This window comes from Geotrypetes seraphini, chromosome 2, assembly GCF_902459505.1.
Source record: "Geotrypetes seraphini chromosome 2, aGeoSer1.1, whole genome shotgun sequence".
Lineage (NCBI taxonomy): Eukaryota > Metazoa > Chordata > Amphibia > Gymnophiona > Dermophiidae > Geotrypetes > Geotrypetes seraphini.
The window spans coordinates 438,502,754-438,519,925 of record NC_047085.1 but is presented as its reverse complement, the minus strand read 5'-3'; the positions used below and the strand labels follow the sequence as shown (position 1 = coordinate 438,519,925).

The 17,172-nt window shown below is 41.3% G+C and overlaps 1 protein-coding gene across 1 annotated transcript in view; it reads left to right on the top strand.

The window, feature by feature from the left end:
* C2H10orf67 (chromosome 2 C10orf67 homolog) overlaps positions 1–15,792 on the top strand; it is a 215,422-nt gene extending 199,630 nt beyond the window's left edge. Inside the window, exons 9-10 of the mRNA XM_033932886.1 lie at positions 11,467–11,520; positions 15,730–15,792. Of these exons, the coding sequence (XP_033788777.1) occupies positions 11,467–11,520; positions 15,730–15,792 (117 nt within the window). The remainder of the gene's footprint in view (positions 1–11,466; positions 11,521–15,729) is intronic.
* The last annotated feature ends 1,380 nt before the right edge of the window (positions 15,793–17,172 follow it).

Here is a 17,172-nt window from a genome sequence, read left to right as displayed (position 1 = left end):
GTATTCTGGATGCTATAGGTGACCAGTGAAGCTTGTGGAGGTAATCGTATTTTCATCAATGAATGTTTTATTTAAGATCTAATATGAATTGTACTTCTACGGGGGTCGTGTATTGTATACTCGTACGATGCCCTTGTCAAAAGTATTATATCGGTCATACAAAACGAATGATTAAGACCTGTATAGGAGAGCATTTGTACAACATATTTACCGGCTGTATGCAAGCCCCTTTGGTGGTTCATTGGGTGGAACAGGGTTATTCTGAACAAGAATTACAATATACAGTTTTAACTCAAACTTGTCAGTAGGTGGGGATATTTCACAGTTTCTGTTAACCTGTGAACAATGATTTATTCATGAGTGGCAGACCCTTTATTCAATGGGGCTAAACCAGGAGGTCGAGTGGTTAGTATATTTGTTTCTAATTTAATTCAATTTACAGTTGTTTATCCAGTAGGCAGTTTATAAGGGGGTGAATGGGCTTGTAAGTACTGTGACGGGAGGATCGTGGGAAATACACTGGGCATGAGATACTTAATATCGATACAGTTTTGAAAGGTAATAGGTCCCCCACCATAAATCTTAGCCTCTTTTTCAGTTCAAGGCTAGAATCTGAGTGAGTTTCCCGGATCGTATTATAAAGGTCACAGGTCAGTGTCCTTTTAGGAGTCCGATCAGCAGTCTTTTCCCAGGCAAGAGCCCAAATCCCGAAAGGTCTGGTATTGAAATTTATTAAACAATGGAGATTAGATTTTAAGAAGTGAAGATCTGTAGATTCTTAGATACTGTGGGTATTTATGGGTGGGTGTTCAGATACGGCTTACAATGGCCAGTAGGATTTGTTAGTAAAATTTAGTGTTTTATATTTTTTTGTAGTATACTCCCTCCTGATGATGCATGGAGCGAAACTCGAGTAGAGGGATCAGGTCAAGGCACCATCGGGAATGCATGTTTAATTTTATGAAGTTTGCAGTTATTTTGGGTAGTTTTCAGCACAACAGAGAGCAGCTGAAAGTGAACAGCCACGTCTCCAGATAAGTTCCATTCTATATTTGATATATATATCTGGTTCTGATAAAATATAGACTTTGGCGTATTTGGGACAGTACTGTGGTAATGATGGTCCCAATCAGCTGCCTTGGCTTTGAGTTTGATTAAGCATAGGGGTGAGCGGATCTGAGCCCAGCACTATAAACATACACTCACTGTTATCTGTATAGAAGATTTTATGTCAGTTAGTGTTTTACAATATATGCGAGTCTATATATAAGCATATGAAGCCTGTGTGAATGGAAGAATAATATTGTATTTTGATAGACAGAAGATCAGTCTGATTGTGGTGTTTTATGTTAGCTGAAGCTTGTATAGTTGTGTGGTACCCAGGGTTACGTATAGTGAGTTGCAATAGTCCAGTTGTGAGAGAAACTCTGCAATGAGAGGGCATAGGATGAAGTTAAGAGGTGATAGGCTCCGGAGTAATCTAAGGAAATACTTTTTTACAGAAAGGGTGGCAGATGCATAGAACAGTCTCCCAGATGAGGTGGCGGAGACAGACTGTGTCTGAATTCAAAAGGGCCTAGGATAGGCATGTGGGATCTCTCAGAGAGAAAGAGATAATGGTTACTGTGGATGGGCAGACTAGATGGGCCATTTGGCCTTTATCTGTCATCATGTTTCTGTTACACCAAGATGGCAAAGTGGTGCTCATAGAAGAAGGGCCTGCAGTCTTTTCATGCTGTAAATGGGGGTTTTTCCCTCAGTTTGGGGTAAATAGGTGAAGGCAGAGGCTAGGATGATACCAAGCACTTTTGTGGTTTTGCATATTTGGAGGTTAGTGCCTCAGGGAAGATTTTGTGAATTGGGAATGGTTTGTAGTGATGTATGGAACCCAAGCAATTTGGTTTTGATGAGTTTGTTGGAGGTGGCCCTTTTAGATATTTTGCTTATGCAATTTCAATTTTTTTTCTGGGATATAGGTGGAGGCTGGGACTAACTGCATGAGGAGAAAGATGTCATTGGCATATGTTAGGAGGTGTTCATCACTTTCGAAGGTGCAGTAGCCTAGGGAGCTCATGAATAAGTTGAAGAGGATTGGTGATAGAGGGGACCCTTGAGGGACACCACAGAATGATTTCCAAGTGCTAGAGAATGAATCATTTTTCCATTCTACATATACTCTGTTGGTTAGGAAGGTGAGGAGCCAGTTGAGTACTGGGCCTCCGATGCCAATCTCACCGAGTCTTAGCAGGAGAAGATCGTGATCTGTTGAGTCAAAGGTTACAGAGCTGTCAAACTGGAGAAGAATTGCTTGGTGTCCTTTGCTTAGAGATTGCTTAGCAATGGTCGTGAAGGTTAGGATTAGGAGTTCTGTGCTGTGTTGAGCTCTGAATCCATATTGTGTTGGGTAGAGACAAGAGTGTTGTTCTGTATATGCCTTGAGTTGTTTGCAGGCTAGGGTTTCTATCAGTTTGGTTAGTATGGGAATGCCTGTGATTGTTCTGTAATTGGATGGTGAGGAAAGGTTTGTGTCTTGGGCCATGGGTATAGATATCAGGGCTATGCGGCCCATGATAATAATAATAATAATTTTATTCTTATATACCACCATACCGAAAAAGTTCTAGGCGGTTCACAACAAGGTGAGCTAATACATGGGCTGCAGATAAAATACAAATTAGAATAATGGACTTAAAAACAGATAAAGACAGAAAGCAATTACAAAATTATGCAGAAAATACCGGCATGGCAGGGAAAGAAATAATACATAGAACAGATAAAATACATCAAGTTGAACTTGATTGAATAAAATGAAGCAGAATGCATTAAGATACCAGCCTATGAAAGAGTTGAGTCTTAACAATTTTCTAAAATCAAGATAGGAAGAGACCTCTAACATAATTTTTCCAAGCCATACATTCAATTTAGCGGCTTGAAATGAGAGGGTTCTCTCAAGGAACTTCTTATAATGACAGGATTTTATGAAGGGATATGAAAATAAGATGTGTGGTCAAAGAAAAATGAGACACAAGATAACCTGGTTACAAACCCGAAACTGATTTATAACAAATACAAGAAAATTTGAACAGAATTCTTATCTCTATCGGCAAACAATGGAGTTTCAAATAAAAAGGAATGATATGCTCCCATTTTTTTATAAACCAAAAATGAGGCGAACGGCAGTATTCTGAATTACTCTCAATTTTTTGAAAATTTTCTTGTAAGTACCTAGATATATAATGTTACAATAATCGAGAATACTTAAGATAGAAGACTGTACCAGTAAATGAAAGGAAGTTTCGTTGAAATACCTCTTAATGGTACAAAGCTTCCAGAGCATAGAGATACATTTCTTAAACAATAAATCCGTATGTTGTTCCAATGTGAGATGTTTATCCAGAGTCACACCCAATATTTTTATGGATTGTTCTATATTATAGTCCAACCCATTCACGTGTATTGTTGTTTCTTTAATCTTATCATTGGGAGTTGCTAAAAAAAATGTAGTTTTTTCCGCATTTAATTTCAATTTATAAGCAGTCATCCAAAGTTCAATCTGACTTAAAATAATCGCTAAAAAATTTATGAACTCTGGCGACAGACAAGTTAACGGGATGACTATAGTAATGTCATCTGCATAAATGTAGAACTTGAGCTTTAAACTTTGCAACAAATTTCCCAAGGAAGCAAGATAAATATTAAACAAAGTGGGGGACAGAGGTGAACCCTGGTGGACCCCACAGGAGTTTTCCCAACGATAAGACAAGGTATCTTCTTTAAACACTTGGTACGATCTTTTACCCAGGAAGCCACGAAATAAGTTCAAGACATTACCTGCAACTCCAATGGATTCCAAACAATCCAACAAAATAGTATGATCTACCAGATCAAAAGCGCTGCTCAGATCTAGCTGCAGAATTAACACACTTGAACCTTGACTGAATAATGAATGCAAATAATCAAACAGAGAGGCCATGATTGTTTTGGTACTAAATCCTGACCGAAAACCAGATTGATTCTCATGCTAAACTTATCCAAGTATGTAACTAATTCAGCGTTTACCAAACCTTCCTATATCTTAGTAGCCAGAGGAATACTGGCAATAGGTCTAAAATTAGAGGTGATAGGTGGCCAAATCGAAGGATGACTTTGAAAGGGATTTTGAGCCAGTAAATAATTGTTTCAGGTGGACTTGCGAGTAGTTTGGTAGGGAGGGTGTCTAGTATGCAGCTAAGCGTGGAGAGTTTCTTTAGTTGAGAGGTGACATCCACTGTTGTTAGGGTTTAAAATTCACTTCAGGTTCGATCTGCTGGAGTTTGATCATCCATATTGTGTGAGAGGAGATCGATAGGTGTGATGATACTTGCAGCTTATGTTATGTCTTCTTGAACCTTTTTTATTTTGTCTTTGAAGTGGCTGTCAAGATCTTGTGCACTTGGTTTTAGTGGAGTGGTTAAGAAGCATATGATGTTGAAAAGTTTCTTGCTGTTTAGTGCTTTATGTTCTATTTGAGTGGCAAAGTATTGGGGGGGGGGGGTGTCTTCAGATAGGTGAAATTTATAGGCAATGATTGTTTTCCATAGTGCTCTGTGGTGTGGAGTTTGGTGCTTTTGCCATTGTTGTTCCAGTCGACAGCATAATTGTTTTGCTGCTTTTAAGGTTTCGATGTACCAGGCTTTGGGTCTGTTACTCTGCACAGAGGTGCAGAGGGCCTCGGTTCAGGTTCAGGTTTGATTTTCTTGAGGTTTTTTTTTCCATTAATTATTTTGGTCTCTTTGTTAAGTGGTTTGGCATTAGCATACTGGAAAGTTCCTGGCTGCACCACTCCTTATATCAGTGATTTTATCATAATCTTTAATTCTGTTACATCTTCACAGGAATCCATATGTTGGGTGATAAATCCCATGCTGTGAACCGGCTTTGCAGAAGTGTATCACTCGCAGCTTTCTATACCTCTCTCATTCCCAGAGGAGTGTAGTGCCCCCTTCAGTTTTTCCTTCTGCAAGCGAACAGAAGGTGTTTCTGATCTACTCTATTTAATTTTTGTTGTAAGTTTCATTTTTGAGGCTTCTGTGCCCTGAGACTCCTTATTTGGGGATTCTCTGCCTGAGAAAGGTGCAGATTCTGTAGAGATGGACTGTATCTTGCAGGGCAAACCCTTGGGTGGATCTATGGAGCCAGCTTGTTGTATGCTACTTCTGGGCCAGCGTCTGTGCTTTCTGAAACCTCTCCACTGTCTCTTCTGTCTTGGTGGTCCCCTCAGCATCATTCTCTCCAGATGCAGCTCCCCTGGTCAGGGACAGCAAGGAACAGCTTATGCTGCGGGCCCCAGGGAGACTCCTTGTCACAGTGAATGACACTCCGAATCACCTTATGAGTGACTCTCATGACCGATGCCAGCCTGTTCAGCTGGGGAGGCCATTGCAGGGACTGCTCAGTTCAGGGACAGTGGACTCACCATTAGAGGGGGTGGTCCATAAATTATCTGGAGCTGCAAGCCATCTGGTTAGCATTGAGATCTCTGGCAATGGTCCTGGACAGAAAAACTGTAAGAGTGTTTTCTGACAATGCCACTGCAGTAACATAAGTGAACAAAAAGGGAGGCACCAAAAGTGCTTCCTTACATCTGGAGGCTCAGCTGCTGTTCCAATGAGCAGATACCCATCTGCAAGCCTTCTCTGCAGCTCATATAATGGGTGGGGATAATTTAGACTTACTTTCTCAGCCAGCAGATTCTTGACCCAGGAGAATGCTCTCTCTACCACAGGGTATTCAAATTCATTGTACATCACTGGGGCAGACCGGTGATGGATTTGATGGCTTCTGCCAACAACTTGAAAGTGAAGAGTTTCTACATTCGAAGAGTAGTACCAGGAAGCTCAGGGTTGGACACATTAGTTCAGCCCTGTCCAAGCAAGGATCTCCTATATGTCTTTCCTCCTTTGCCCATGGTGGGCCGGCTCAGTTGCAGGATCATAATTCAGCCAGGACTGGTGATTCTAGTTGCCCTAGACTGGCCTCACAAACCATGGTATGCGGACCTAGTAAATCTTCTAATGGACAGGAGCCTCAAGCTTCCTGTTCATCTGGAGCTTCTCTGTCAGGGACCAGTTCCCATGGAGTGTCCAGAGCACTTTGGTTTTATGACATGGCTCTTTAGCGCATGGCCCTAGTTTGCAGGAGCTATTCAGATGTAGTTATTGCTACTCTATTCCGGACTAAAAAGTATACCACAATGGTGGCCTATGCTGAGGCTTGGAAGGCTTTTCAAGATTGGTGCAAAAGGGATTGGGTGGAACCGCTACAGGCTCCCATTCCAGTTATCCTTGCCTTTCTGCAGGCTGGTCAGGAAAAAGGATTTATAGGGACATACCTCAAAGTTCAAGTGGCAGGCCTCTCATACATCTAGATGCAAGGAGGTAAAGTTTCGCTGGCAGCTCATCCAGATGTGAAACCATTCCTAAGAGGAGCACTCTGGTTGTGGCCTCCGCTACGTTACTCTTTTCCATCCTTGCATCTTAACATCATTTTAAAAGTTCTTACTAAGCCTCTGTATGAGCCACTGCAGGAAACATCCATATTGAACCTCATGGTGAAGATAGTGTTCCTGTTGGCGATCATCTCAGCAAGACAAATATCGGAATTCCAAGCTCTCTCCTACAGAGAGTCCTTCCTCAAGATCACAGAGGCTGGGGTAGCTCTCTGTACTGTTCCTTCCTTACGAAGGTTATATCAGATTTCCTCATCAACCAAGAGGTTTGCTTGCCTGCTTTTCAACCAACGGGCTGGGGTAAGCAGGATAACATTTTACAGAAACTGGATGTACAAAGAGTTTAACATCACTACTTGGAAAAGACTAATCAATTTTGTCTTTTAGACCATCTATTTGTGCTAGCCAGATAGGGCAAACCGACGTCCAAGGCCTCTATAGCCAATTGGATTTGCATGGCCATTTTGTCAGCATATATCACCTGTGGCAAATAGATGCCGGTTTCTTATAAAGTGCACTCGACCAGGAGAGTTGCATCTTCATGGATGGAGTTTCAGAAAATTCCTTCCACAGAGATTTGTAGAGCAGCTACTTGATCTACTCTCCATACCTTTACGAGGTTCTACAGAGTAGACGTGGCAGCTTGGGAGGATGCCATTTGTGTTCTCAATCTTGCAAGCAAGCTCCTCTGTCCCACCTAGACATTGGCCATTGCTTTGGTATATCACATAGCGTACGGACTCCTGTGTAAATGCAACAGAATGAAAGATTAGTCTCTTACCTGGATAATTTTCTTTCTGTTAATCTTCACAGGAATCTGTACAGCCTGCCCTCAATATTCCTGATTCACCCACTTTCAGCCTTGGATATTACTAAATTCCAGAACTGTCAGTCAGATGCTGAGCATTGAGAAATCCTGACTTGTTGAGCTTCTAGCTCCTTTGATGTTAGTGTTTGTTGCATAAGGCAGGTTGGTTCACTATTGCTGCTATGTTAAAAAAAAGAACAATTAACAAGCATTTATAAGTTGCAGAGTAGAACAGATATGTATGATATTGGGGGGGGGGTGAAGATCCTCCTACTCCTCCTTCTTTGTATTCTATTCCAGTGGAGATTGATTGCTTTGGAATGAACTGAAGGGGGCACTCCACTCCACTGAAAATGAGGGAGGTACAGAAAGCTGTGAGTGATACACTTTTGCAAAATAACTAAAAAATCGGCAAATTGTATGGGGAGAGAGACCTCCAAGGAGAGGAGGGTGATACGATATAAAATAATTCCATAATTATATTTCACCTAACATAAATTTCTATGGAAGAGACCTCAGTACTGGGGAACTGAAATAAATAAATAAGATTTACAGCAGTATCGCCTGGGCTGACAATTCTTATGTGGACAATCACTACCGCCCAATTGAGTTCACCCCGTACATCATAATGTCTTTACCTTTTAGTGATAATGTGAAGCAAAAAATCAAACTCCAACTCTAAACAAAAAAGTGAAAAAATGTGTGCATATATCATTCACCCCCCTCTCTCATGGGAAAAGTCTTCTATTTTCAGTTGGCTGCACATACTATTCATATACACATAAGTGCAATGAGAAAATGTTTGTTTAAATGTCCATACAATTTGTTTATTTAAATGTCCATACAATGTTTGTTTAAATGTCCATACAATTTGCTGATTTGTTTGGTATTTTCTTTAGGGTTTTGGCAATTTTAATTTTTTTTACACTTCTGCAAAGCCAGTTCATGGCTTGGGATTGATCACCTAATGTATGGACTCCTGTTAAGATTAACAGAGAGATTATCCAGGTAAGAACCTAATCTTCCAGTCGCTGCCTCCATCTTCTGGAAAGAGGGCACAACCCATGGACCTTCATCTGCAGGAAAGGTGACTCATCCCATAGCTCTGGATGATCTAACAGGAGTTTAAAAAAAGGAAATTATCAGGTAAGAAAAAAATTCACTTTTTAATGGGAGATGCTGTTCCTGCTCTGTCAACACTGTGATTTCAGGTACCATTTTGCATATAAAACAGTGTTCTCCCTAGTGACTTTTAGCCAGGTGCTCCGCCCAGCTAATTTAAGTGAGCGCCCGGCTGTGAATTTCAGACAGACAGTCTGGAGTGGCACTTGTTAAATAGTGAAACAACAATTACCTTTCCAAAATCTAGTTGACAGACCACAGCAGTTCTCATTACAGAAGCTCACAAATCTCTGCAATTTTTTGGGCTACTCTTTGGCCGGTTCCGGACCTCCTATTGCTGAGGGGTTGTTTTTTTTTCCATTGATTCAGCTGCAGCACAATGGGCCAATCACAAACGACCTTAGAACTCTGAGATCGTTTGCGATTGGTCCATTGCGCCCTAGCTGAGCCAATGAAGATTCCGGCGGCGGGACCTTCAACTTTGAGAAAGACCCGTGCCGCCGTCAGTAAGGGAAGAGTGCCAACACTAACGAGACCTGATGCGGCAGCTGATGGTGATCAGGCCGCAATTCGAGCCAGGGCTCAGTGAACGTGAACATGAGCTGAGTTATGATCTGTAAAGTGACTTGCAAGAGGAATAAAAAATCTGTTTTTGCACATTTGCCTGGTTGCTTAGATATTTTGGGGCTAGCTGCCTCATGAAGCTCAAATTAAACCTATGCTTTGAAAACTTTATCCCTACTAGCCAGTTAAATTTATTTAACCATGTAAATTCACAGGCCCATCAAATTAAGACAGCCAAAAAATAGCAGCTCCAGGAACATTCCTAGTGTAGTCTTCTAACTTTGCTGGTTAGCACTGGTCTTCTTTACAAAGAGGGAAATTTTTGAAGACGACCTGAAAGTTAGCCAGCCAACCAACCAATCCAGATGCATGTTTTCTAAAAAAATGAAGGTGCCGATGTCGCGCTTACCGAAGTGTTTAGGGGCACGTAAGGATGCCTAAGGTTGGCATGGGCTTGGCTTATGCTGGAAGTGACCTTAGGCGCCCCTAGGCACTTCCGTAAGCGTGACACTGATGCCTTAAATGTAGGTTTATAAAATACTGGCCAACATTTAGGGCACTGGTGTAAAAAAGCAAAATTCTATAATCATCGCTGATTCATGATTGACATGCTATCTGTTGCCGCTTCTTAGACGGTTGCAGATACCGGCACCAATTATAGAATTCCCCCCAAATAGCAGTTTCAAATCTAGCTGGCAAAATTTTGATTGGCAAAACTAGAGGGCATAATTTGAGGTTGAGGGGTGGTAGACTGAATAGTAATGTAAGGAAATTCTTTATGGAGCGGGTGATTGATGTCTGGAATGCGCTCCCGAGGGAGGTGGTAGAGAGAAAAATGGTGACAGAGTTCAAAAAAGCATGGGATGAACACAAAGGATCTCGAATCAGAAAATAATGGTATATATTGAAGAACTAAGTCCAGTACTGGGCAGACTTGAGAATGGGCTTCAACAGCTGGGATGGTTTAGATGGGCTGGAGTGAGCTTTGATGGAGACTTCAGTAGATGGGCAGAGCTTGGAAATAGTTAATAAAATGGAAAATTTAAATTAAATTTAAAGTAATTTAAAGAGAGGGTAAGGTTGGACAGACTGGATGGACCATTTGGGTCTTTATCTGCTGTCATTTACTATGTTACTTTGGTTAGATTTAGCTGAAACATAGCTTGTCAAATTTGCCAGAAATTTTCCTAAAACATAAGCTGTTGAAATTAATCAGTTATCTAATTTGTTCAGCAATTCCTTGAAAACTCATTTCTTAGTGACTTATGTCAGTATGAAAAGCAATAAAATATGTACACTGAGAGAGCTAGAAGAAAAGGTGGCAGATCAGCCAGTGCTATTCTTAAAAACATTGACAATGGAGCTGGAAGGCAACCAATTCTCTCCTAGAGATGTGTAATTTATTAATTTAATTTTTTGCAATTATATTCCGTTTAACCAAGTAACTTCTAGGCAGATAACAATAAGAGGAGGAAGTATGTTTAAGCACCAAGTACAGAAAGAATCAAAATGTAAAATACATTAACATTAAAATGTAACCTGAATGGATAGTAGTAATAGTTTATCCAATAAAACTAAATGTATGTCCACATTTCAAATTTGTCCTGCAAATGGATATTCAGTGTCGGCCATATGCAGTACCAGTAGTGAAAATCTCAATCAGTGGTCACACCAAGAAGTTATACAAGTGCAGTATATCCAATATTCAATGCCATACATGTATATCTGTAGCTAACTAGCCAAATTTGCTCCCTATCTACTTGAGGGAAGAAAGCAACTTGGAAAAATTTAAGAGCAAATTAAAAAGCTTCCTTTTTAAGGATGCCTTTGATAATTAGCAAGCCAGGTTACTGGCCTGATTATAACTTTACTGTATAGCTTCACTTAAGTATACAGACTTCTCCTTTCCTCATGTATTTCCCTTGAATGTCTTATTTACTATCAAATAACTTGTAGTTCTTTTCCCTTCCTTTCCCTGTGTCTATGGGTTTGTTAAGTTTGTCATTAGTCATGCAAAACTCAGTTCTTGTTATGTATTGTATTGTTCCCTAAATTTTGTAATTTTAGTGTTATGTACATTTCTTAGAATTATGATTAAGCGAATAATCAAAACTATATTAAACTTGAAACTTGAAATTTAGGATTGCTTCTTCTGTGGTCCAGCTTGTCCAGTTAGCTATTCGGGCACCAGCACTGAATATTGCTAGTGACTGTATAATTCCCAGCTCTGCCCCTTGACTGCCCTAGCACTAACTGGAGAATGCTGAGGTGATTAGAGCCAAGTTCTGTGGTTAAATGCTGCTGAATATTGGTTCCTGGCCCACAGCATAGTTCAGCTTAAACCGTACTGAATATTGACCCCCACTAACATTATCTCATAGAAAATGTGATTATGCTTCTTGTGCTCCCCAGTATCCATTTAACCCTATGTAAATGTTTATGTGCTTGTGTTGTTAATGAGCTTTGTGGATTTTTTTTTTAACAGAATATTAAACATAAAAAAGAAATGGAAATCCAAATGGCTTTGTCTGAGAAACAGGTATAGAACTCCTATTCTTTATTTTTACCTACATACAGTAAAGGGCTCATAATCAAAACTTAAACACGTCTAAAAACCCGCCCAAGTCAGCACTTGGACGACCTAAAAGAAAGGTCATCCAAGTTCCGATAATCAAACCAAATTTTTGGACATATCACGGGACTTTTTAGACCTCTGAATGCCACTGTGCGCCCAGAGCTGAAAGGGGCATATGTGGAGGGGTAGTTAGGGCGGTATTTGTGCGGGATGTGGGCTAACCTATACTTAGTCATCCTGCAGGGATAATCAAATGTTTTACGAGACTTCCTGGATGAAACTTATATGTTGTGAGATAAGACGATATAAAAACAGGTATAAGTGCCAAAAAGGTATCCAATGTGACCAGATAACTACTATAGAGACAAAGTAAAGACCCCCATACACACACACTCCCCCAGTATTCACGGACCCCCTCTCACCTCCACAAAGATCCGGAACATCAGCACCTGAAATAGGAAAGCCTAGTAGAGTTGTACAAAGGTGTCTTAAGTAGCCTGGGCGGTGGGCTAGTGAGCCCCAGGCCCATAAGCCACTCTAACAACTACATTCATGGTAGAAAATGTGAGCCCACAACCCCCAATCCTACTCTACTGCCATATAGGTGCCATCTGCAGCCGTAAGGGCTATTGGGGTTGTAGACAAGTGGGTATAGTGGGTTTTGGGGGACTCTCCATAACATATAAGGGAGTTCTGTTGAGATGTTTATTTGGTACCCTTTTTGTGAAGTTCACAGCAGTGCCCTATTGCTCTGTTGCTATGTCTGGATGGCCAGTCCATCACAATGCTGGCCCCTCCCATGTCCAAATGGTCTTGTTCTGGATGTTTGGGACTTGGATGAATTTTTGATCGAAAATGTAGTATAAAGATAGACATACTGGCAGTTCAGATAGACGATTCTCAAAAAATGGACATTTTACCACTGCCGACTTTGGGTGTTTAGCGCCATATGTCCGAATTGGACTTAGACATATATTTTGATTATGCCTCTCCACTTGAAACATCATATATGCCTTAGTCTACTTGTTTTTATCTTTTAAACTTTGAAAAATTAGGCAAACAAATATATATTAATAAATCATTTGTGATACTATAAAGCTCCTGCAGCCATGGTCAGCACAAGGAGTTGTGACTTTTTGAGCAAAATTTTGCTTATGCTGCCCATCTTTTGGTCAGTTTTGTGTTGTAAACCCTACAGATGTAAGGGCTAAACTAAACTAAACTAAACTAAACCTTGAGTTTATATACCGCGTCATCTCCACGGAAGTGGAGCTCGACACGGTTTACAGGGATTAAAAATAAAGAAGAGGAACTACAATGGAAGGAGGGAGAGATAAAATGAACAAGGACGGAGGAGGAACATAGAATAGTGGAGAGGGAGGGAAGAATGGCCCCACGTCAAGAATGGCCCCACATCAGAAGGTTACTTTTTTCTTACTCTTTTTTTATCACTTCCTCTGGTTTTCTCCCGAGTACTTTTTTTGGATCTCATTTCCATTTTCTCTATCTTCCTGCTTCCATTCCTCCCCTACGTCTGCCTTTGGCATTGATTCATTTGTAATATCTTTTTCTCAATTTCTCTCATCTTCTTTTTTACCTAGATTCCTTCTTATCCCCCTCCATTGGAGAACTGGTGCAAGATTGGGACTTGTATACTACCTTTTTGTAGTTTTACAACTACATTCAAAGCATTTTCTTTATCTGTCCCAGTAGGCTCACAATCTACCTAATGTACCTGGGGCAGTGGATGATTAAGTGACTTGCCCTGGGTCACAAGGAGCAGCATGGGGTTTGAACCCACAACCTCAGGGTCTGAGGCTGTATCTCTAACCACTGTGCCACATTCCCTTGTAGAAAGTACAATGGACCCTGAGAATTGGTGTGAAGGAACAAATTTATTAGATGACCCAACATGGGGTGTATTTCAGCAATATACCTGCCTCAGGGGTCTACAATAAAAAAAATATTTATAGTGACCTATTACTTTAAAAGCATACAACATTTAAGTCAATCCATTAAAAACAAGGCCCCCTTTTACAAAGGCGATTATCGATGTGAACTGTGGTAATCAATCCGACGCCCATAGGAATTCAATGGGCATTGGAGTGTTTGCTGCGTGGCAGCCATTACCATGCCTTTGTAAGGGAGGGGGAGCAAATTATAAAGTTAAAATAAAAAAATCTTATTAGGACAAAATTATATAAAAAGATACCTAATGGAAAGCTAAGAGTATAAAAATTATTTGTAGGTGTAGGACTGCAGATTTAGCACATTAATAACGCAGTTAACATGCTAAATCTTTAACGATGATTAAAAAATTTTACCACAATTCACAATTACCTGATCTTTCTGTGTCAGGACTCCACTTTTCTTGCTCTGAAAGAGGCTGTGGTATCAGCATGTCCATACTGCCACTAGCTCTGCCTGACACAGAAACAGGAAGTTATTGATGTAACTTCCTGTTTCTGGGTCAGGCAGAGCTAGCAGTAGCAGAGACATGCTGATGCTGACACCACTGCCTCTTTCAGATCCAGAGAAGCAGCGGATTCCAACAGAGACCAGATAATCTGTTGGAACAAGAAGGAAGAGAGTTGCTGCATTGGGGGGGTGCAAGGAGGGAGAGAGTTGGTACATTGAGGGGGGCAAGGATAGAGAAAGATGATGCATGGAGGGCAAGGAGAGAGAAAGAAACGCAGGACTCAGGGGAAAGGGGAGAGAGGTGCTGCATCGAGGGAGGGCGAGCAAGGAGGGAGAGAGGTATGCGGGGCATGGAAAAGGAAAGAAGCACTGGGCTCGGGGGCATGTGAGGCAAGAGGTGCTGCATCAGGGAAAGGAGAGGGAGCAAGGAGGGAGATAGGTGCTGCAAAGAGACAGAGAAATGCTGCACTCATGGAGGGGGTGGATAAGGAAGAGAGATATCCAATGAGGGGACTGAGGAGCTACATTGGGGGGTAAGGAGGAAGAGAGAGAGATGCTGAACTTGGAGAGCAGTGAGGAGGGAAGAGATAGATCCGATGAGATTGAGGATGAGAAGGGGAAAACTGGATGCAGAGAGGTAGGGAGAGAGATACTGGATATGAAGGGTGAGTTGGGAAAAGAAAAGAGGAGACACACTGGCCTCGAGATAAGAGAAAGGGTAAACCAGGATATAGCTGAGAGAGTGAAAGAAAATGGGGACTAGGTAGCAGATAAAAGATAGAGAGTAAACTACAGCTAGACAAGTTATGCTAGATTTCAATAATTTTTTTTGTTTGTTGTATTTTCTTTAAAAATATCTTAGATATTAATCACAATTAATTGCTAACACACAACACGATTGTGATTAAAATTTTCTTGCAGGCCTAGGCCTAATACACACATATATATATACACATAATACAGAGTGTGTAAAATGGATTGTAACAAAGTTAAGTAAAAATATAACTATATAGACTAGAAAGGCATTGTGTGGCCTAGAAAAGATTATGTCTCATGCTTTAGGCTTTTTATTGTATACCCATGACTCAGGCATATTTCCAAAACAAGGCCTGTGTTGGATCCACTAATAAATTTGTTCATACCAATTCTTGGAACCCACTGTGTTTCTTCCCTACTGTGCTTTGTTCATGGCACTTTTGAATCCCTGCCCTCTGTTGCTTTGTAACATCTATAGGAAAATGTATCCAGTTCTTCTCTTAAATTTTCACTTAATTACTAGCTTTACATTTCCTGTGTACTTTCCTAGTCTACCCATCCCCTCTTATTCCTTCTCTAGCCTCCTCTCTCTTTTCATCTTTCACATACATTTCAAATCTCCATCTCCACTCTCTGCACTTATTCTCTCCCCAGCTCATGTATCTTCCTTTGCCTTTCATCCCTTTATCAGTCCCAACTACTTCCCTATCACTCAACCCCCTTCCATCTCAAGTCCCTTTCTTAGAAGTAAAGGAGTAGCCTAGTGGTTAGTGCAGTGGCCTGAGAGCCAGGGGAAATGAGTTTGATTCCCATTGTGCAGTTCCTTGTGACTCTGAGCAAATCACTTAACCCTCCATTCATTGCCTCAGGTACAAAATACCTGTATATAATATAAGAACTGCTTTGATTGTAATCACAGAAAGGTGGTATATGAAATCCTTATATCTGAATCCAATCCATACTCCCATTAACCTCCCCCTTATATATCCTTTATCCCAGGACAAGCAGGCAGCATATTCTCACATGTGGGTGACGTCATCCATGGAGCCCTGGGATGGATAACTACAAAAGTGTATGTGCACTTTAAGAACTTTAGAAAGTTTGTGACTGCCCGCACTGCGCATGCATGAGTGCCTTCCCGTCTGACGTAGGCATGCATCTCCTCAGTTTTCATCTGAGCTACGAAGTCGTGTATAAAACGTTCTGCATTTTTTTTTGCCTTTCCATGCTCAAAATTTCTGATTTTTTCTTCTTCTGTTTTTTACTTTTCTAAATAAATCATTAAAACAAAAAATCTTCTCCTTTTCTTTTTACATTTTGCCATTTTTAAAGATGGGGCCTTTGTCTCCACAAAGTCAAATACAAAAGAGGTGTACTAGAATATGACTGAGCCCAATCACCTCTATAACTGGCACCTAATAAATTAAGTGACTGTGTAGTAACAAGCCTCAGAGACCTTGAAGTCAAGCCAATGATTGAGATTCTGACCTGATATCAAATCTAGTAGCACACTGCTTGACTTCAAGGTCTCTGAGGCTTGTTACTACACAGTCAGCTCAGCCTTTGTCTCCACCTCAGCCCTTGGGTTTCAATTTGGCTGAAGCAGTTTTCCCTTCCATGTCCCGCCCATTAATCAGCCTTAAGAAGTGTGGCAGGTGCCAGCGCACTATTTCTTTAACTGATCCCCACAAGAGATATGTCCAGTGCCTGGGCCCAGGCCACCGCCTATAATCTTGTTCACGCTGCTCCACGCGTCAAAAGCATTCCATTACAAGTTGCCTTCTCCAACAAAAACTACTCTTCGGTACCATGGATGCATCACAGGTACCTTCAACACCGTCCAAGCCCACGACATCAAAGGCATCACCATCATCCGAAGTACCTGCTTCCATGTCGGTGTCACAGGCTATAGCCCCATTAGGTAATCCAGCTAAAAAGTCACCAGCTTCCCAGACGGTGTCTCAGCCACTAAGGTACAGAGTCAAGTCGTACTGGCCAAACAGAGACCATTAATGCGGCTCGCTTCGAGGGGTGCATCTTCATCCATGTCATCCTCTCTGGAGCAAGCTGTGGCACCATTGATACCAGCGTCCAAGCCACAGTATCGGTGCAGGCTTTCAAAGAGAAGCTCGATGCTCTCTTTAAATTGGAGTTTGGGGATATGTTCTAGATGGTCACTCCCATGTCTGCCCAGCCTGAACGACACTCCATTCGCGATGCAGGTACCACTACTGTCTCATCGGTACTGCCTTCTCGGCATGGATCATTGTCATCGAGCCATGCTTCTCGGCACCAATCTTCAAGACACTGGTCTCCTTCCCCGAAGCATCGCTTCTCCAGGTACCGGTCTCCTTCACCTAAGCGTCACTCCTCAAAGCATCGGACACCTTCACCGAAGCATCGTTCTTCAAAGCACTGATCACCTTCTCCTGAACGTATGCA